At 40.2% G+C, this 21,532-nt stretch overlaps 3 protein-coding genes, 1 long non-coding RNA gene and 1 other non-coding gene across 6 annotated transcripts; all 5 read right to left on the bottom strand.

Annotated features, from left to right (window-relative positions):
* Positions 1-56: 56 nt before the first annotated feature.
* LOC135352054 (integrator complex subunit 10-like) lies at positions 57-8,855 on the bottom strand. 2 transcript variants are annotated; one of them, XM_064551156.1, is made up of 21 exons: positions 8,708-8,855; positions 7,970-8,284; positions 7,477-7,544; positions 7,112-7,239; positions 6,932-6,988; positions 6,737-6,819; positions 6,590-6,671; positions 5,946-6,119; positions 5,186-5,300; positions 4,671-4,840; positions 4,132-4,204; positions 3,965-4,026; positions 3,757-3,849; positions 3,104-3,186; positions 2,977-3,048; positions 2,692-2,754; positions 2,444-2,558; positions 1,693-1,772; positions 956-1,118; positions 682-766; positions 57-273 (listed from the first exon to the last, which is right to left on the bottom strand). In XM_064551156.1, the coding sequence occupies exons 2-21, from the start codon at positions 8,093-8,095 to the stop codon at positions 129-131; spliced, it is 2,037 nt and encodes a 678-aa protein (XP_064407226.1). In that variant the 5' UTR covers positions 8,096-8,284; positions 8,708-8,855; the 3' UTR covers positions 57-128. The 2 variants fall into 2 exon arrangements, with proteins under 2 accessions (XP_064407226.1, XP_064407227.1); XM_064551157.1 differs by lacking the exons at positions 5,946-6,119; positions 8,708-8,855 and having other exon boundaries at positions 7,970-8,306.
* Trnaa-ugc (transfer RNA alanine (anticodon UGC)) lies at positions 3,233-3,304 on the bottom strand. Its single transcript has one exon. It is a non-coding gene; the product is annotated as a tRNA-Ala (tRNA).
* Positions 8,856-8,981: 126 nt separating the features above from the next.
* Positions 8,982-11,115, bottom strand: LOC135352052 (uncharacterized). The gene is made up of 2 exons (XR_010399582.1): positions 10,329-11,115; positions 8,982-9,707 (listed from the first exon to the last, which is right to left on the bottom strand). It is a non-coding gene; the product is annotated as an uncharacterized LOC135352052 (long non-coding RNA).
* Positions 11,116-12,651: 1,536 nt separating this feature from the next.
* Positions 12,652-14,349, bottom strand: LOC135352051 (uncharacterized). Its single transcript, XM_064551153.1, has 4 exons — positions 14,193-14,349; positions 13,722-13,994; positions 13,379-13,636; positions 12,652-13,299 (listed from the first exon to the last, which is right to left on the bottom strand). The coding sequence occupies exons 1-4, from the start codon at positions 14,290-14,292 to the stop codon at positions 12,782-12,784; spliced, it is 1,149 nt and encodes a 382-aa protein (XP_064407223.1). The 5' UTR covers positions 14,293-14,349; the 3' UTR covers positions 12,652-12,781.
* Positions 14,350-15,167: 818 nt separating this feature from the next.
* On the bottom strand, positions 15,168-20,504 carry LOC135335049 (contactin-5-like). The gene is made up of 7 exons (XM_064530483.1): positions 20,312-20,504; positions 18,858-19,013; positions 17,827-18,102; positions 17,315-17,596; positions 16,694-16,960; positions 15,407-15,651; positions 15,168-15,185 (listed from the first exon to the last, which is right to left on the bottom strand). The coding sequence occupies exons 1-7, from the start codon at positions 20,502-20,504 to the stop codon at positions 15,168-15,170; spliced, it is 1,437 nt and encodes a 478-aa protein (XP_064386553.1).
* Positions 20,505-21,532: the final 1,028 nt, after the last annotated feature.

Raw genomic sequence — 21,532 nt, 5'->3', positions numbered from 1 at the left:
ACTCAGACTATATAATTATTATAGTACATGTATTATACGTAGTATACTGAGTACTATTACAATTTCATATTTAATTTATTGTAGAATAACCAATTAACACGTATACAACATGGTGGGACAAATTCTGATCAGTCTAGTGATAGTTTTTGTTCTTTGAAGAATGTTCTGAGTATCGGTTCGATTGGTTCCTCACACCTCCTGACTTGTTTCTCCATGGCTCCCATGAGGTCCACTCTAGCCCCTCTGTTAACACCTCGTGTAACAGTACGACTCCTGTGTGTGCGCGCGCGCGTGTGTGTGTGTGTGGGGGGGTTAGTATAGTGTGGGAGTTAGATAGTTATGTGCATGTGTGGGGGGGCAGGATTTCGCATAAGTGGGTGAAAATGTGGGGTCCAAAATAAGCGGGTGATCGACAAGGCGCCAGTAGGCTTGCTCCAAGCGGGTGAAAATTAACCAGCTAATCTGAACTGAAGTAAATTCTGGAGGGGGGATTAGTTAGCTAGTATTGTGGGGGAGTCAGATAGTGCTGTGTGTGTGTGGAGGTGCAAGCTAGAGACAGCACTAAAGAACAAATTAAAGACCATGCCATAATAATTGGGGCAAGCTGTCAATCGTATGTATAAATTATATATTATACTTAAGTAAGTCAACTGAATTGATAACCCCTGGCTGCAGACTCACTTTGTGTTGGTCTCCTGAGGCAGTAGTGTGATCTGAAGAGACTCACAGTTGTAGAGGAACAGCATCTCCTCCAAAATGTCGATAGCTGATGAAAGGTTGAGGATAAACAATATACATTGTACGATTGTATATGTATAGACTCGCCAATCAAAAGATATATAAATGGATTATGGACGCACAGCGTATACTAAGAAATGCGCTTGATTGAAGGTTTCACTCTATACTAGTTGTTTCACTGTACTCTGAATAAATAGCTCATCAACCCTGAGGATACTGATGACGTATTTGAAGAACTCAGGGAAGCTAAACTTTCGTCTTTTCTGAATCATGGTGATGACGTGTGCAAACATCTCTTCCTCTTTGGGCCAATCATATTGTAGCAGCACTAGCAGGTGACCCAGTGCCCTGTCGCTACGAGAGTGACCAGTGGCAGCCTCCTGTATAGTTAGAGGGAGTAGTAACACTGAAACGATTAATCATAAATAATTCATGGTGGTTCAGGTATGTACATGTACATAATTATATTAATTTAATTTAGCAGGCTACTTCAAATGAGACTGCATGTATATATATATAGTTCTCTTCTGCCAGTGTTATAGTCATTATTGTCACATTGCTACAAAAAATTGACAAGCAGGTGTGTTGAATTAGTTAATTAATGAAATTAATCGATGACGTCGCAAGTATTGATTCACAGTAATGAATAATGATAATATTGCCTGCCTGCATTTACATGTATAATCTATAGCAGCTTCTGGCGAGAAACTATATATACAGTCTCATTTGGAGTGGCCTAAAAGGCCAGGTATACGTGTGAAACCATTAGAATAACTGTTTACAGTTACAGCTTTTAGGAACAAAAAGGAGAAGGTGAGTGGATATTTAAAATGAAGCCTTAATTTACACATTCAAGACACCAAAATTATCTACACAAAACCCAAAAAATTCTAATGGGCAGAAATTTCGAACATCTAAACTATGTGCAGTGTACGTATAAGTAAGTCCACTTACTTTCAAGGTCCTGATGATGACCTGTATACAGTAGGGTAGTATCTCTTGGGTAGAGCACTGAAGCACCTTCAACTTTCTCTCTGTATTCATGCGTGAAACATACGTACACGTACGTACTGTATATGCTATAGCCTATATAATCATGCTTCAGTTCTATATAATCATGCTTCAGTTCTTCTTTAATTCAGTGTTGTCAAAATTAATGGTCTTGTCTTTGCAGGTCTAAACACAACATGTCATACACCTTGATCCATGCACGGGCTACTCATGCACGGGCCACTATACTGTACGTATACTAAGTGCAAGTATCTATTAATTGACATAAGGGACACTCAAAAAAGAACCTATAGTGAAATAGCTCATTTCAATAGAGCATGAAGTCAAATGTACCAGCTATACTTATACTGAGAGGCATTTTCTCAGCCAGTTTAGCGTACAAGGATGCTTACAATAGCAGTATGTATGTAAATGTACGTAATTATTGTTAATTACCGCATTACTGGAATATTAATTTTTGCTGGTGAAAAACCTTTGTGAATGAGCCAAAATTAGCAGAAAAATTGACCTTTGCGATCTATAACTATTACGTTCTGGTAAGGACGTGTACATGTGTATTTACCAGTACTAATTTAGGTTTTGCGATTAATTTTTATTGCTAACTCCCTATTCTAGTAATAAGGTACTCAGCAAGAAACGATTAATGTAGACATGCACACACAGTGTACACAGTACTGGGGTCGGGTGCACTCACTAGCAGAACCAGACTGTGATGATAGCGTGGGATGAGGAATAGGTTTCTGATGAGTAGTACTGGAACGAGAGTCTGGAATCAGGCTGATGACTTCGCTGGCATATTCACAGGAATTCTTCAGTACAGAATAGGAATAAAATTTGGATTGTGTTTTGTAGAAAAAAATTTAGTAACAAATCGGTTAATGCTCTGTTTTCAGCAATAAAATAATTAAATGCAAATGTATGAGGTATGTTATTATAATATACCTTTGTGTCTCCCAGAATAACAGAACAGTTGACCAGCTGAACCAGGTAACGAAGATAGCTTTCCTAATAGTAACAATAAACTCGTACATGTAGTACGTATACTAGCTGCACTTCATAATTATAGTATCACTTTCTGCGCAAGTAAACTAAATCTTTTAGCAGTCAAAGAAGTGCCCATTTGAAAATGGAACATTTCTGACCTAAACACATCAATAATTATAGCCCCTACATTATACTTGCAGTTTATTTAGATGAAGGTGTACAGTTTATACAGTGTACCTGTACCTTAGGTTTTCCTGCCTCTTTCATTCTTGTGCATTCGTGGCTCAATATCTGTGATGAGAGGTTATGCTCGCCCTAGGGTGCAAAGGTCAAGCCGTGGGTCAAATATACGTCAAGAGGATGCTCTCACCTTGTAGAGTGACATGTCGGCTCTGAAGGAGTTTAGCCACTCCCATTCAAACACACCCCACTGCTGACAAAGCCGAGAGAATTCTGAGAAAATAATGTTCAACATGATGATTTAAAAAAAAAATTAATGTGGAGAAACGGGGGTTCGAACCCCGGGCCTCTCGCATGCAAAGCGAGCGCTCTACCACTGAGCTACATCCCCTCACATAACAGAAAGCGACAACAATAACACCACAACCTGTGACCACCACTACAGTGTACACAGTGGGACAACACCATAGGCTCTATACACTATTCTACACACTTGACGTCAATTTCGCTAATCAAATAATGTGTAAGATGTGAAAAAGTACTGTATTGCAGATATACGGAACTCATACCTCTTGCATGCAAACTGAACTGAACGCTCTATATCACTGTGCTACACACCTCACAATAATGAATAAGTGGCAACAACAATACCGCAACAATCACATCAATCTGTAATACTGAACATGTAAGAAAAAAAAACATGCTTCTGCATGCAAAGCAAATTAACACACTAACCCACTGAGCCACTTACCCCAAAACTTTATTAACGTATGGCACCTACATGTATATGTACATTGCTCGAATACAACGCGCAACCAAACACATGCACACACACAAACACACCTTGCCTATACGTTACGTTGGACTGCAAGAAGTCCCAGCAATCCACAGCCACTAGAAACCTCTCCACAATGTACTTGTCTGTCTTGTGGGAACCTGCAAGACGTAAACAGCAAATAAAACTCAAACTATTTTTTGAGCACTGTTAATAATTGTATGTACATCTAGTACCTATTCTATAATTTAGTATTATATATAGTACTACTAGTACCTGTGTGCAAGTCCAGAAAGGCCACTCCTGGAGATTCCTCCACTTTTCTTCTCTTAGAGGATCTGCAAAGTGGGGCGGGGCATTGTTAATAGCAATTAAAATGCATTCCACCCATGCACATGTATAAAATAAATAGTCGCATGCATGTATAGTGGTGCAAGCAGTACTTCTCATCTGGGTGAGATCTGAAGGACGTGTCCTCAATGAGGATCCAGGATTCTGCAGGCGTAGACTGTTTGTCTGAAAAGTAGGTACGTTACAAGTTATTATAGTAAGCAGCTCCAAGGCAACACATTTATATTGGGCTGCAGTTACAGCATAAAAAATCAGTTTACATACATTTTTTATGTGCAATGGGTATACATGTACTCCATCACGATAATAATTTATGATTTACAGCTTCTGGATTTTCAATTAAATAACCGTTACAGCATGCAGTGAAGGCTGTCTATTGTGGTCACCCTCTATATATAATACAGCCAGATTAATGGGACTGAAAGTCTCCCTAGCATGTGTTTAACCTCTCTTTATATGACATGCAGTCACTGTATAATTATTGTATGAACAGAGAGGTGATCGCTAACACTGCATGCAAGCCGATAATTAGTATACTAACTGGTAAGAACTCAACCTACATGTATAGTGAGCAGTGCATGTTACATGATATACTTATACGACCTATGTACTTCAGTCTACCTATACTCACCCTTCCCTGAATATCTCACGGAGTTGGAGTAATCCCACGACATCTCAAAGAACATAAACACAGAGATGTAGAAGCAAGCAATGGCCACGTTGCGAGGAGCCTCAAAGGCCACGCCCTTGTTCGTGTAGCCCGAGATTTTCTCCAGACCGTGCCATCGAAGGCTGGGTGGCCTGGACGGAGACAAAGGGTCAAGGTGCGTGTAGTATTCGTAGCTAGTGCTGTTAATTCACTAATTAAATTCTGTCTAAATTTTTGTCTAAGTTGAAATATCACACATCTGATAGATATTCAAACGTGGTTTGCTAATTAATGCTACTCCTGATTTTACCCAATCTGAACTTGTAAGATATCATTTTCCCCCATGAAAACGTAGGCGTGATTTACCGGAACGCATGCAATGAAGTCAAACGAAATTTTTATTCCCGAAAATTACCGTGTTTGAGTTGAACAAATTTTTACCTCATAAAAAATTACCCATTATACGGTATACAATAAATTAGCTGCATGTTACTCACAGATGAGGTCCAATCTGTTTGCTCAAGAGGACCTCTCTCCAGCCGCACTTGTCTGCTGTCATGAGGAAGAGGTGGTGCAGTCTGTCCCAGCCGGCACGACCAGCACAGGGGTGGTCTGGAGACAGGCGTTCATATATCACACACACTAAGCAATAATTATACCACACATACTTTGAACATACATACCGTATAGCAGGTAATTTTCGGGGGACAAAATATTCGTGGTTCAGCAATATTGAGACATTTCGTGGGTAAAATGTTTGTGGTAGCTGCTTGCACTGCAGGTAAAGGTAGGCAAGGTCGCTTCATTTGTGGGTAAAATATTTGTGGTCATACCCCCAACCACGAAAACCACAAATATGCCTCACGAAAATTACACGCTATACACGGTACATCATCTATAGTACCGTATAGCGCGAAATTTTCGAGGGGCTTAATTTTCGCGGATTTCGTGGGTTAGAATCCTACACGAAAATTAAGTCCACGAAAATTGAATTACCTGCTATAGCATGCATAGATTTAAAGGCGTGGCTTCCGGTAAGCAGTCATTCCGCGAACATTGTGCAACGAAATAGCTTTTAGAGGCTAATCCACGAAATATAAGTGCCTCGAAAATTTCGCGCTATACGGTATGTACATTTACGAAGCTACGTATTTACACTAGCTTCCAAACAGTAATCAAGGCTCTTACATGTATGGAGATCACAAGTAATAAAGTGTCTATTGCGGTCACAGGTTTTAAGTCCCAGACTTCACCCACCTCTGCTTGCGGTCTGGCTCTGAGCTGTTACCGTGGTGAAGTAAGCGGCAACAGACTCTAGCCACTGACACAGATGACTGGTTTTGAGAATCACTGTCTGCCCATCAGAGCGTGAGATTGGCCGCTCTATCTGGATCTCCCTGGACTCTGTCAGCGTGGGGATCACGTCACGAACTGCATATTTTGGTGGGGGGGGGGTGCTGCTTATGTAATACAACCAAGGGCCGAGGTTACACTGTAAGCATAGAATATCGAATGCACATTGTCTAGATCTCCAATTTCATTGGCTAACTAGAGCTATGTGTGTACGTACAGTTGTAGTATATCACTTGTATATAATTATCCTAAAATTATATACCGTACAATTATCGGGTAATTTCCGGGGGACAAAATATACGTGGTTTTCGTGGTTGGAGCTCAGACCACGAATGAAGCGACCTTGCCTACCTTTACCTGCAGTGCAAGCAGTAACCACGAAAATATTATCCACGAAATGACGAAATATTACTCAACCACGAATATTTGCCTCCTGACAATTACCGGCTATACGGTATAGTTACTCAACATAATTTCCCTAAATACACTCAAGATCTACGTAAGAAATACATGACTGTACATGTACATGTCTAGCAACCACTCTTTACCTAGTAGCTCTTTGTATGGGTCGTCAGCCATAAGTTTGTACTCAGTGGAGGGTTGCTGACTCAGCGTATCGTACAAGTCCAGCTGTAAACAATTAAGGGAGAGAGAACGTAAGTGTGACAGCACGACCGATATAGCAACCCACTCACCCCGACCGAACGTGTTGTCTCGGGGAAGAGCCTGATAGTGACCAACCATATCCGACACTTCATTAAGATGTCTGGCAGTCGCTCTGTGGGGGGTATTAACGTATGTATGTGTGTGTGTATGTGTAGGTGTTGTGATAATCAGTGGAGTGTATATTTTATACAAATCAGTGTAGTGTGGGGGGGGGCTGAGCTCACCACAAGCCTGTAGGAGGAAGCTCTTCTGTACACCGGGAGACAACGATCCGAACAAATCTGTATTTATAAGACCATTTCATCAGAAGACAAAGTACAGACACTTATAATAGACAAAATTCAATATTCAGATGCATTCACTGAGAATGCGAATGCGTGGAATAGAAAACCAATCATCTTCACCTTTCATGGTCGCCTCATCTTGCGGTCCGAATTTATTCAGCTCATCAGTTCCCATGCAACCAGACACAACCTTCACAACATCCAGCTGGTAGTCTAGTAGAGCACACTCTTGGGGGAAGTTGGAGAGCCTGGGGGGATCACGGATATCATATGTAAATGTGTGCCTGAATGATGAATGATGCATAATGCATTGGTGATCCTCCGAATATAGACGATTGGGGAGTCAATAGGTCTATCTCAGTTACAAATGTATTTAAGAGGATGCATATCCGGGGATCGAGGTCAAAAGAAATACATACACAACTGGTTCCATATTCTACATTTTATAGTAGATAGATTGATTATAAATGTAGCCGGCCACTCACAGATCAGCGAGGACATTGGCTGCTTCTTTTAGTTCTCCGCACTTCAGATGAAGTGAGTAGGCCTCGTACTGTGTGTGTGGAGTGGGTGGTAGTGTTGGATAAGTGTGTGGGTGTTGGTTTAGTGAGGGTCGTCTATAACGGGTTCATTTGAATATCTTAAGGTAAATGTTGGTATAATGAGTCACCTAAGCTTAATTATAAATTTCTCTGGAGATAATTGTTGAAAAAATGTAAAATGTACGCCATAATACAATTAAGATATGGCGATTATGAAAATCAGGTTATCTTTTAAGAATATACTGAATTATGGGAAGCATTTTATCACAAAGATACCTAAAATACTCCCTGACTCATACAGGTATCTACCTTATCTATATAATTTATAGTACATACACAGGATCAGAGGTAGATGTGCCTGATAATACACTGACGTACACGTACGGTACGGCACATGGTACGAAGTGCGGCATCGTCTAAACTCTAGCACCTATACCTGCACTGCAAAGTTGTCAGGATAGAGTGAGCGTGCTGTCAGTATCCAGGCCTTGGCAGCAGCTCTACTGTTCTTGGACAACTGCTCCTTACAGCGCTCTACAACCCAGTCACAGTCAGTAGACATTTTATAGACCTCTGTACTTAGAGGGCGATGTGCAATCGAAGGGAGCACTTCGATAGTTATATTAGGTAAAGATGGTCAGCACAAAAACCCAAAAACAAATGCGTCGATTGAGCATCGGCATGAAAACATCACATGTGTGGACAATTTGATGATGGAAGATTTCACGCTCTTGCCAGCCCTCGGTAGAGGCTAAAAGACAATTAAATACACACACAGACAAAATCTCAACATTGCAACACCAAGTATAGGACCTCGCTTCACTCACCCCAATAAACAATGTTTGAGTGCTGTACCAAAATCCTAAAGCATTGGAGCTAGCTGCATGGTAGCCTCGATCCCCTCGGCCTGGGATCGAGGCTAGCTGCATGGTTGCACTGGTTGTGTGAGTCATAATCTCGCTCTTGCATTCATGAAAGTTTGCACTTTTATTATGACTTATTATGCTAATCTTCTCAGACTCCATTGGTATTGTAAGTGCATGGAGTGCTATGATTGTTGGTATATGGCTTATAGCTATATTAAAGGGTGCTACTTAATTTTCTCTTTAACTTAGTTATCTTTTTCTTTCTCCGTACGTGCACATTCCTCCATATTAAGGTGTATATGACCAACCTCCTCTTAGCTGCTGCTGGCGAACGGGTATATATATAGGGATATTGTAAACTGTATAGTATTTGGTTTTCCTTTGATGTTCATATACACATCGTATACAAGTCGAGATTCTTTTCTGACTATATCACATCATCTCTACTCTATCTATGATCACATTAACTTTGTGTGGACCTATAGCCTCGATCCCAGGCCGAGTTTTTGCTTTTATAACGGTTAGGCAAACCGTTATAAAAGCGAAAACTCGGCCTGGGATCGAGGCTATGCGTGGACCATGCATGTTATAAACTGATTGATTTTATCACTTTCACAAAAACTATAGTAAGTATTTGGACACACAAAATTAATGATTGTGCAGTAATCTACTTCCAGTTTAGATCAAAGGAGATTAGTCTAGAAACTACTCTAAGTCTGCATGTAAGCCATGCACGTCACACTATTAAACTACATGTGTATACATCAGTCTCTCCTTGATTGTTTCAGCATCATTGCATGCATGCATGCATGCCTTAGTATCCAGCAGCAGACTTGATTGCTGTGCCCAAGTCAACTCCATCCTTGGCTGTTTTTATTGCCCGATCCCAGTTGTCCCAATCAGTGTATCTGGAAGAAATGTCGTTGTCTTCATAGAAAGTAAACTTACCCAATACATGTGGGCCAGAGCTAAATACATGTGGGCCAGAGCTCTGATAAATGAATGTCGCCTCACACCACCTATGCTCTGTACCGCAGCCGGTACGGAGTTCGTCTCCAGGATTATCTATACCGCTTGCCCTAAAGCGGACTTCACGATTACTAACAGGAAACATCACATTAATTTGCTGATTGCTTGAAGTCACCTTGACGAAGTGCTTTTTATTGAAACGGTCAATCCAAGTAAACCCATGGCTTGGTGCTTCACCTCGAAGACGATCCTGAGTGTATGAGCTAGTATCAATAGTTATTCCAGTTTCCTTTATCCTAAGATAGTTGGTACCGTCGTGAGTCATACTGATTCGAAAAGCTGCTGATGCATGCATGCATGGTGATGTGTAATAATTATAGCAAGGTTATACTGTATTGCAATAAATAATTGTAGAACCATGCATGCATGCATGGGCTAATTACGTAATTACCATGCCACGTATATACATGCAAAATACTGGTTACTTTCGTGTATATAACAGCATGCACTAACTCTATATATTAGTCAAGTGAGGGATATCACCATGAAGAACTAAAAAGAAGTGATACATACCGGCACCCCCATGCATGCATGCATACCGTACCATAAATAATATTCACTTTTATGCCATAACAGCTATAGCAAGTTAGTGTTCACGAGACAGACACGAGCTAAGTTTAATAATTGCCTCAGAATAATTACTGTAGCGCTATAATTATTACTGCAGTGCCAAAAAATTCTTAAGTATGTCTCTAGACAATCAGCATGATTATAATAAAACCTAAAAGTATAAGGGCGACTAGAACCTTGACATCACAAACACACCGTCCCTTTAATTCACGAAGCAACGGTGAATTGGTGCTTCTTTTAGGACCTCAAAAAATTGTTGAGCTGGTACTTTAATGACGGTGCATGGTGCTGTAATTACATCAAGATTCTGCATTTGTAGTAATAACATACCTCAAGCCTTGAACTGAGTTTTAAGTAGAATGGTGTGCCTTGACTCACACTATAATTGTGAATATTGATGCAAAAACTGATGTGTGTAGCTTTGCAGCAGCTATTTTATAGCCTGCGAGCCTATAGGCGAGGCCAGTTTCGGGGGTGGTCTGAATCGAGTCTAGTATATACCCTACAAAAAGTGTGTACTAGCTGCGCATGCCCAGATAACTATAGACTGGGTTTACATTAATTGAACTTTATGGAGCCCACTTTATGGCTTGCTGGTGTGATAACACCCAAGAATGCTGAGATAAAAGATTAACACAACCAGCTGTGCAACCTTTTAGGCCTTAATTGCATGGTATAGCACTTTAAACTTTCAAATAACTGTTGTCAATAATAACATGAAGTCGTGCACCTGTACCATGGCATGCATGGCTATCTTATAGAGTGTATTGTGGTTTGAACCCTGCATGTTCTATATGTGCTCCCCTTCAGGAATACTTTCATAATTATAGTACGATTAAGTCATGCATATAATTATCTATACCTTAGGCATATTGTGGTTTGAAACCTCTGCAGTTCAGTCTATGTACTCCCTCAGGAATACATAATTATGCATGCCCTTGGGTACAAACCCAATACATCAAGGGCTTAATATGTGGTAAGTGGTATTTTCATAACAGTCATGCATGCACCTGTATACCCAGAGCCTTTTTTAGGATGCATGCATAATTATTGTGGTTTAATTGAAACCTCTGCAATTCAGTCTACGTACTCCCTCAGGAATACATATAATTATAGAACTGCCCTTTCCGGGTATAAACCCACTAACATCAAGGGCTTTGTGTATTGCATGTGGTTTGAACCCTGCGCAGTTCTATGTACATTGTATACTTCCTCCTAGATCCTATGCATAATTGATTCCTCCGAATACATACAGAACTGCATGCACTGGAAGGTTCAAACCATGCACTATAGCAAGGGCTATGTGGTGTGTGGTTCCAACAACACAGAGGATTTCAGGTTGGTTGGCAGTAGTTAAAAGTTGAAGTACACTCAGCCATGACCATGCACTGTGTGTTTCTTCCTACTAATGCAATTAGTGGTCATGGTTGACTGCACTTCAACTTTTAACTACTGACTGCCAACCAACCTGAAATCCAACATAATTGTTTCCTCCGAATACATACAGAACCACAATAATTCTAGCAAGGGCTATGTGGTGTGTGGTTCCAACAACATGCACTGTCGGCCGGGTACCAGACGGTGTGTTCAACTATAAGACATTCATGCATATGCCTTCGATCCTATAATTAATTTTCTGTTTTTAGGGTACTAATTTTAGCGGGCAAATTCATTACCACAATATAATTTATCTCAAAAGATGTATAGTGTACTAGTATGAGTTTTAAGGTTGAATGGAAAGTTTGGAGTCAGATACAGGTGAAGAAAGGGCTAGCTTGCATGCTTAGCATACTCTCAAAAGTACATTACATTATACAAAAGTACATTAGAAAAAAACAATTTATTTTTTAATGAGATTCATAATTTTTAATTGCGTTTTATTATTAGCGCGTACTTAATTTAGCGTTAATTACAAATTCGCTAAAATTCGCTAAAATTAGTACCTGTTTACAATAAGATACACAAATATCACATTAATATTTGTGTGACAATAACCTGTACTATAATTTATGCAAACCACGCATACATGCTTATATCAGGGCCGTAGACAACATGGGGCAGGGGGGGAAATAGCCTCGATTCAAGGCCAATTAAAATACGTTTAATCGGCCTTGAATCGAGGCTAGGGGGGGAAACTTCCCCCCCTGTTATTCTAGATCTGACAAAATTATTGATCTGCATATGCCCAATCTGATGGCATGCTGACTGCTGAGAATAACATTTTTTTAGGTAAAATTCTGAGCTCCACTGCGCCTCTGGGAAGCAGGCACTTTCCTAGTTCAAACTACCTTATTTTATTTGATGCCACAGCAAGTTGGAAGTTGCCATACTCAGAGGATACATGGAATAACAGTTGACCTTTTTTTAGTAAAAATGTTCAGCTGTTATTTAATTTGCCATCCCTGCAAACCTAAGCTATCTACGGCCCTGTATATAGCGGGACTCTAGTAGGTCTCTGGTAGTTTGTGGTATCATATGGCATATTGTTCAGCACACCACACACATTTGATATAAAGGTACACAAAACACGGCATGTTTTACTCTATGCGTGCACGAATCACTACAATTGCATGGTTGTGGATGGTAAATATCTTCAAATAAACATATTAATTTTAGTGTGTGGAATTAACACTAACAATGATATTAACTTCAACAAAGAGTTCTGCTCTCACTTAAACAATAATTTGAATAACATAAAACTTCTATTCAACAAAGACTGCTCAGCTCTAATTTAAATGTTATAATGCAATACAAGTAAATTACATGATTTATAGTGCTTGTATTTATTGACCACCCATCATGGTATTCACTTCAACAGTTACAGCTGTGTCTGTATCTTGAAAGCTAGACTCAAGCACCACATGGTCATTCTTCTTCACATCACCAGCATACTCATTTTGCACAGCATCCATTTGATGCGAATTCGAAGCTGGATCGAATGACTTTACATGGGATTTCTTAAACAGCAGCAAAGCCAGTAAAGCAATAAGAATGCCAAGAGCCAGTGCAACAAAGAAAGTCAGAACTATTGACAGTGCAATTGACCCTCCCGTAGTTAGAGTTGAACTTGCAGACGAAGATGGTAGTGCAACACACCTTCGAAAAATCTCGCTCCATGTATCGTTCGTTAGGCATGTTCGATTTACTGTATCTTCATTTGAAGAGTAGCCCTCGTCACATGACAGATATGCGATGGACCCAGGTACAACACCATTGTAGTAAATCACTCCATTGGGCACAGAGACAGAGCCAGGTCCAGTGTGAGAGGAGGGGCTTGTTCCGAGGACATTTAGGGCACAACCTGTATATAATTATAGGATCATTATTATATAGCTGGTTTGATGCTTCTGTACGAGAGGTTAATTACTGCAAGTACTTACCAACTGTCAGTGTAGCAATATCGGATGAGATTGACAAGAGGCTGTTGGTGACATTGACACTATAAGCTCCCTCATCATCATCCATGACAGAAGAGAGTACCAGAGTGGAGGATGTTTCTCCTGGTATCTCAGACCCATTCTTTAGCCACTGATAGTTGAGAATACCATCCCCCGTAGATGCTGATACATTAAAAGTGACACTAGCACCCTCCCCCACTCCCGTACTCATCGGCTGCAAAGTGATCACAGGAAGGTCCACTGCAACAGAATCAAAAACACAAATCATATAAACAGAACAATTTATGGTGTATACGTATAAATTATTGCAAGAAAGCAATCTTACCTATAATTAGATTAGGCATAGTTGAATTAACGTCACCAGCACTGTTACTAACTCGAACTGAATACACACCAACATCAGACAAGCCAACATTTACGATTGTCAAGGTTGCCGTGGTAGCTCCCGATATATTCCCTATCATGTCGGAAAGATCTCCAGCTCCATTCATCCACTGGTAAGTCAAGTTAGCACCTTCAGCAGTCACAGAGAACTGAACAGTTGTCCCTTCGCTAACTAGGAGGTCACTGGGCTCACTGGTGATGACTGGGAGATTGGCTGCACACGGAAATCAATAATACAAGAGATGCACTTTGATCTAAGGCATGCAAGAGGTCATTACGTTATGGAGACAAATTAAACGCCTTAAAACGGAATACACTCAAGAGCTTCTTTATTGCCTGAAGCATACAAGTACTGCATGGGGTCAATTATGTAAGTTTTCATTTAGTTTTAATCTCCATCAATAAATTATACCTGAACATCCCGGAGCAGTACCACTCCAAGTTCCAGCAGTACTAGAGTCATTTCCTTCACACACCCTCACATCACTCCCATTACTCAAGTAGTAGCCCATGGCACAAGTGTGAGTGGCCTCAGTATTAAACCCAAAGGGTTCAGTACCAACAGGGTTGTAGCTGATGACGGTATTATCAATGGATGCTAAAGACGGGCACTGGATATAGCTGTATAGAAAAAATATGCAGAACAGCTACAAACCACATTGTCAAATAATTATATAATTATTGTTTTAGCTAAGCACACTAAGAGTCACGTCGATTGACAGGAACTCACGGTCACATGACGGTGTCCTGCTCCATGCCCCTATGCCATTGGTGGCACCAAGTCTAGTCAAACAGGTAATCATGGAAGCACCAATCAAACCCTCACCACCTCAATCATCATCACAAACCACTACCTTCCACACTAAGTTCAGGACAGACATCTATGGAAATAATGATTGTACAATTTAGGGAAGGGTGCCGTTTGTGAGCCAGTTAGTAATAAATCGGGAGACTATGCAATATATAAAGTAATGTAAATTTTAGTTTTACACAAGGTGTTTTGGCACTAACGGCACCTCATAGGGCAGGGAAGGAGGTGTTTTACTAATTCCAGTTAATATGTGCACATACATGCATGCATGACCTGTGAATCTGGACACTAGCTCGAACCGAATCATATATACTGTCAATTAAGGTACAAACCATAACCAAAAGTGTCATATAAAAGTTGTATACCAAGAAGGGTGAGTCTTAAAGCGTTCAACAAGCTTACCTGAGCAAAATGGTTCACTTCCACTCCAAGTGCCCCCAGCTAGACAATGCCTTGTGGCGTCTCCATTGAACAACTCTCCCAGAGTGCAGTTGTAGTCTGCTACTGTTCCAGTCGGGTAGTTACCATTGCTAAGAGCACCGGTAGAGTACGATATGGCACCTCCAATTGGACCAGTCAGTGGAGTACAGGCAACTGTATATACAGACACAGTACAGTAGCAGTATTAATGCACAAAACTTTCTTCATGCAACTATTTTGACTAGTGATCTGGTCAACTAACAGTGCTTTAGAATACATGTGACATAGCCATGCAACACTTATATTTCATGCATGACCTGCAGTTATTAGCTAGTACGTGCATGCACGTCACTTTTACCTATTGAAAGTGTAGCATTATTTGAGGTGACAGTTACAGCAGGGTTACCCACGGTTACAGAGTAAGCCCCCTCATCATCAGGATCATTCACACTGAGCACTGTCAGAGAGTTACTGTCTGTGCCGGTGTATTTAAGTTGAGTATTTACAATGTCCACTCCATCTTTCATCCATTGATAAACCAGCTGCTCTCCTCCCATAGCATTGACAGAGAAACTGACGTCGATACCAGCATTGACATTCACCAAGTCCATTGGATGGCTAGATATCATCACCATGGGAACTAGGAATGGATAGGGGGAAACTACTAAAATACTTACAGTGGTAATAAACCAGTTTTGTACATGTGCGGTTTTATAACGCCTCGATTCCAGGCCGCAGGAAGAAGAAGGCGGAGTTTCAAGGGGGGCCTGGAATCAAGGCTAAGATATCCTTTTACAAAATAATTATACAGTATAGGCATACAAAACCACTATATAGCATGCAGACAAATTGGAGTGGAAATTTTCGAGTACACGAAAATTAAATTCACAAAATTTTTCTAATTATCTGCTGTAACGTGCAAAAATTAAAGGCATGGCTTCCGGAAAGCATGCAGTCCATTCCACGAACATTGTGCAACAAAATGCTTAGAAACGAAATTGCTTGAGGATTAAAAACATGGCCAAAATCATTAACAAACACCTATACCTTTTCCAGGTCAATCGCACAATCTGGAACAGTTTTCCATCACTTAGTTTGCATCTGACCAAATTAGCTTGATTTTATCGCCCCCCAATGAAGTGGCCATAGCTTAGTAGAGATCGATGGGCGTGGTGAATGGTTGATGGTTTTGTGCACAAACTAACCATCCATTTTATGCCTTGCTGCTGCCTCGATGGAAGTATGTGTGGCCTTTAAAAACTGCACTCTGGTCAACTAAGCTGCTTAGCAAGCATGTAGACTATTGTAGTGCTTGTGTCCACTTGTGAAGTGCCTGTGTACACAAATGGCTTACTGCTTCGTCCTTTGAAAATATTCTATGGCTACCAAGATAGTCGAAAGTCTACCGATGGATACTACTCAGTCCTACATGCTGTATAGCTGGTTTTAAACCTTTTTAAATGTCCTAATTGAACAGCTCAGCAGAACTTCAAAGGATAATCGCATTCATGATACTATCCAATCTACCACAGAATCCAATATCATGCAACATTGACAAGTTGATAGCACCTCCCTCCCAGCTAATTGTTGTTGTTGTACAATTTACAACAATTTGACCAGAAAAGGGATATACTGTTATGGAAAGTGATATCTCTCCTTACATATACTGTGTACACACTTACCAACTGTTAAAGTACCTATACTAGATACTGTGTCAGCATCATTTCGCACTACAACACGATACAGTCCAGCATCACCGATAAGAGCAGATGACAATGTCAGAGTGTCCGTGGTTACCCCTGCGATATTACCGACGTTAGAAAGAGGAGCGCCATTATGAATCCAACTATACGTGAGGAAATCTCCTGTTGCCCTCACCCTTAGTTCTGCCGGGTTGCCATTAACAACTATCAAGTTATCTGGTTGGTTGATTATTATCGGAGGTGCAACTGTGATGAATAGAAAAAGGTCTCAAAATAAAATCCCAATACAAAATCACAAAATCCTTTTATCGGACAATCCAAAAACTCTATAGTTATAATTATGGCCATCCTTTCCTCCCCAAATACTACATATTATGTACTCAGAACTCAAATGCACTGCAGGGTGTCATACAGGATTTTGAAGTAAATAAGGCATGATTTTTATAAAAGGTCAACTGTTATTTCGATACTCTGTGTCCCTGCTGGCTATCAGTCATACAACTAGTACCTGAATGCAAATATTTTAGGGGGGGGGGATTGAAGCCAGAGGGGGATACCCCCTTGTATGATACCCTGCATGTGCACCCATGTATGACTTACGAAATGAGAGTGCTGCGACATTGGAGGCTATGCCACCAGCATCGTTCATTATGAACACGTTATAGTCTCCTTCATCGTTTACTTTAAGTTGACTGATACTAAGCGTAGCTGTGTCAGCTCCCGTGATTACAGGAGCATTGTTAACAAGATCATCACCATCTTTTCGCCACTCATAGATGAAGGTCGATAGCTCTCCAGTTGCAACAACAGTAAAAGTCACGGAGTCCCCAGCAAGAATGTGTAGTTCTTCAGTTGGATGTATCATGATGGTTGGTGGTGACACTGAGAAATAAGTGAGAATAATCATGTGATATTATCAGCATACATTAATGTTTGGCACTGAATCTAAATATACACAATTATAGTAGCTGCAATGCATGAAGCACAATAAATTAAACACACCAGATACTTGTGAATGGACATCCAATTCAAGTGCATGCTTATTATAAAAATGGCATAAATCCAACGCAGTGTTGTCATAGCTAATATTTATAGGGGACGTGCAAACTCACATATTGACAGAATGACGTTGTCAGATGTGACGTTTTCCTCGCCTTTCAATACAACCACCGAATAGCCCTGGGAAGTATCAGATACTTGTACATTAACAATCACCAAGAAGCTGCTAGTACTGCCAGAAATCTTTCCAGGTACATCATCCAGTGGTGCTCCACCAAAAAGCCACTGGTAGCTAAGAGTTCCCTCTCCAGTCTGAGAAGCACTGACAGAGAATGTAGCTGTTTGTCCAACTGTGACTAGGGCATCGGAAGGCTGGATATCGATAAGAGCTGCATGGTGTTGAGACAAAAATGCATGTTGTGATTTCCATAATTATGGTTCATGAGTGTGATTAGTAGGATGGTAGTGGGTTTGCCTGTGTTTAGCAATATTTCATATATTTTGAATTTTCAAACTGTTTTATCTCTGCAGAGAAGGGCCACATCAAGAAACTGGCTGGACAAATAGTTGACTTAGCCTCTGTATTGAATGTTATATCCACGAACGTATTAATTGTCAATACTATTTCAACATTTCACTGAACTTCGTCTGACTGGCTAAGTCTATGGGTAAGTAAGTGAGTTTCTTGGGGAGCACTTTCTCCATGTATATATAGCCATATATCTAGGAGATTCTGCACAGGGTTTCCATAACGACTACAGCCTGGATTAGAAGGCTTTTCTTCAGATTTGCAATTGCTTTGAAGTTTCACAAGGCAGATGACCTCCCAGGCTCTACTTCTCTCACCTATATATAGTGACTCAGCAATATCGCAATACCGACAAGTATACAAGCATGCTATCTAGGAGAAACACCAAAAAAACATGGAACTGAACAAGAAATCCGGCGAGAACAGAACTCTATCCAATCCGTTACAACGTTTTTACATTGCTTCTAGTCGGATTAAGAGTCTCTATAATACTATAAGCTCTAAATTTCGCACGCTCCACTTACACTCACTGAATTTACTGCTCTACACTAGCTCTACACTAGCTCAGCACATTTTAGTGTCTCCCATCAGTGCAACCAGTATAGGATTTGATACCTGTACAGATAACTCCAGCATCCTCAGAATGGTCACAGTTCACTGGACCATGGGGACAATCAAACAGAGTGGCCTCAGTGCCAGTACAGAAGAGGCTGTTCAGGAGAATAGCTCCAGTTCCTTGTCCAAAGAATGCTTCATTAATTACAGATGTGGCTGTGTGGGGGGGGGCAGTTAGTGAATGATAACAGTCTGTGCCAGTACATGCGTACGTGATAAATAGTTATAATATACAGGTAGATTTGTCTGCGAATTCACTGTTTAGCTCATTTTGCTTTTTGCTGGTAATAATAATATTATTGTGCTAAATAGTGCTTTAAGTTGTGAGTTAATAATTATCGTTTTTAATTACTCGCATGGTTTTAACGAGATTCATCGAGTATATAATTATTAATTTTTGCGATTTTACTGAAATTAATACCTGCGAAAATATGTGCAAGTTAAAGCATAGATAGAAGAGAAAGGGATTGGCAACGGGGCAGTTCACGTGATGCTTTTACATTGAATGTACACAGATGGGCCTGAAACCATCCGTGTTTCGCCCTAAAACTCCCGCAAAAACCCGGGAAACTTATTGTGTCTAATGCCTACTTCTCAAAGACCCCTCCAACACTTAAACACATGCCCCCTGATGGTAGGTATCATTTAGAAATGAATAAAATATAATCTTGATTTCGTAAAGTAGCTAGAGGTACACAGAGCCTCTGTCAGAGGCTTTTTTATGCTTGTGTTCCTATAGCACCTATGATATAGCTAAGGTTGTGTTACTAAGTACGTAGTGTGTGTGCTATGTCCCAAATCGCCACACAAATGAGCTAGGTGAAATTGATGTTTAGCAGTAGAACTGCTTGTAAACTTTTTTACAGACGGCAAAAACAATTCTCATGAATTATTCATATTTAGACTCCCACATTGGAAGTAAGCCCTCGAGGCGAAACATGGATGATACCGGAAGTGCACTCCGTTGCCAATCCCTTTCTCTTCTATCTATGGTTAAAGCAAATAAAACTGCTGATACATCAAAACAATTAGCATTTATCGTATACATAATAAAAGGAGGCCTCCCCTTCGGGGTACTATCAATTGTGTATATTAACACTATTATTTTTGGCCATCATGCATAATTATACATGCATGCATGCACGTTTAGGATTTGTCAATTCATAACCTAATGTTAACCTTACTTCATCATAATTATGCCATGGTTAAATGCGCTATATCTCTGTTGCATGCTCAATATGTCAGGGTGCACACATTCTCTTAAGGTACTATCCATTGTGTGGTAATAATTATTAGCACTATAATGACTCTATTAATTTTTGAGATTATTGAGGTTTTAGTTTGAAATCCACAAATTGCAATCTAAGAAAACACGACTAGAATTAAGCTGTTACTTGCACTTCATTGATCATTGAGTATAGCTATAGCAGTCTGCACACACACAAAAACATTACCGTTTCCCAGTCCAAGTTGCATGCACACAACATGTCCATCATTTAAAGCCCAGAAATCATCACAGACTGTGCCCCATGCTCCACCATTGCACACCTCCACACGACCTTCACGTCTGTCGGTTCCATCAACCAATCTCACGTCTCTATCCGAGCAGGAATCTGCAACGTCATGAACACGGATATACACAACCATAATAATGGTAGTGACATTATAGCATCACAATAGACTATATAGGAATTCTAAAACTAACTAGGAGATGATTGAATACACCGGCACGGACAGTACCAGCTTTCATCCACCACATTATATCACTTCCATCACCACGCATGGATGGACTGTGTATGCCGGGAATTACCAAAAAGCGCAGAAATAAGAAATCCGGCAAGAGCATAACTCCAATCAGTTATACAACATCATTCACATGTATATACTTATTTTGCAAAATGTTTGAGTTATATATTTTGCTGATAGTTTTCCACGCTATTGGATAATTTTCCTGGCCAACCCTCCTATAGCAATTTTTGACAGGTGTGGTGATGTTCAATCCCCTATATATACATATACAGTACATGCATTTTAGAATGGGAAACAATTTGTGGGACATAATGATTTGTATTGATATCTGTAATACAGTGTTGAGCGCACAGGCATACAGTCCATCTGCATGGTGATAGAGCGCACAGGCATACAGTCCATCTGCATGGTGATATGAAAGCGATGATGTGTTACGTCGCAGGCCCTCGGGCATTATGTTGCTCCAGTGCAATGTATGGCATGTTTCACTCTGGCTGGGCAATAACTAACTTGTTGCCCAATGACGTTAAACTCGTCTGATTGGTCATATAAGTCGTAATAAAAGACATAATTATGTTTTAGTGTATTCATTAGTTTTGCTGAATTCCATAGTAAATTTTTAGGTTTTCTTCCCACTTCTAGTGCTAAAAGTAGTAGCCTATAAAAGGGACAAAATGAGTTATTGGGTGGGGCATAAGTCCCAAATGGATATCTCTTACAGAAATCTACTGCATTTACACACAGTGCAAGTGCAATTTTCAATCCATATACTGATTGGAACATGCGCATGCAGATGACATTATACCTTCGGCAAATGAAGGCTTTAAACATGTTGCAAAGACGACCAATACGATCACTTTCCCACTGTACATTTTCATACAGTATGAGGAACTCATATATATAATAGTCTACGCAATATATATATA

Source organism: Halichondria panicea, chromosome 1 (assembly GCF_963675165.1).
Source record: "Halichondria panicea chromosome 1, odHalPani1.1, whole genome shotgun sequence".
Taxonomy (NCBI): Eukaryota; Metazoa; Porifera; class Demospongiae; order Suberitida; family Halichondriidae; genus Halichondria; species Halichondria panicea.
The sequence above is the reverse complement of the archived record's forward strand: the minus strand, read 5'-3'. Positions and strand labels throughout refer to the sequence as shown.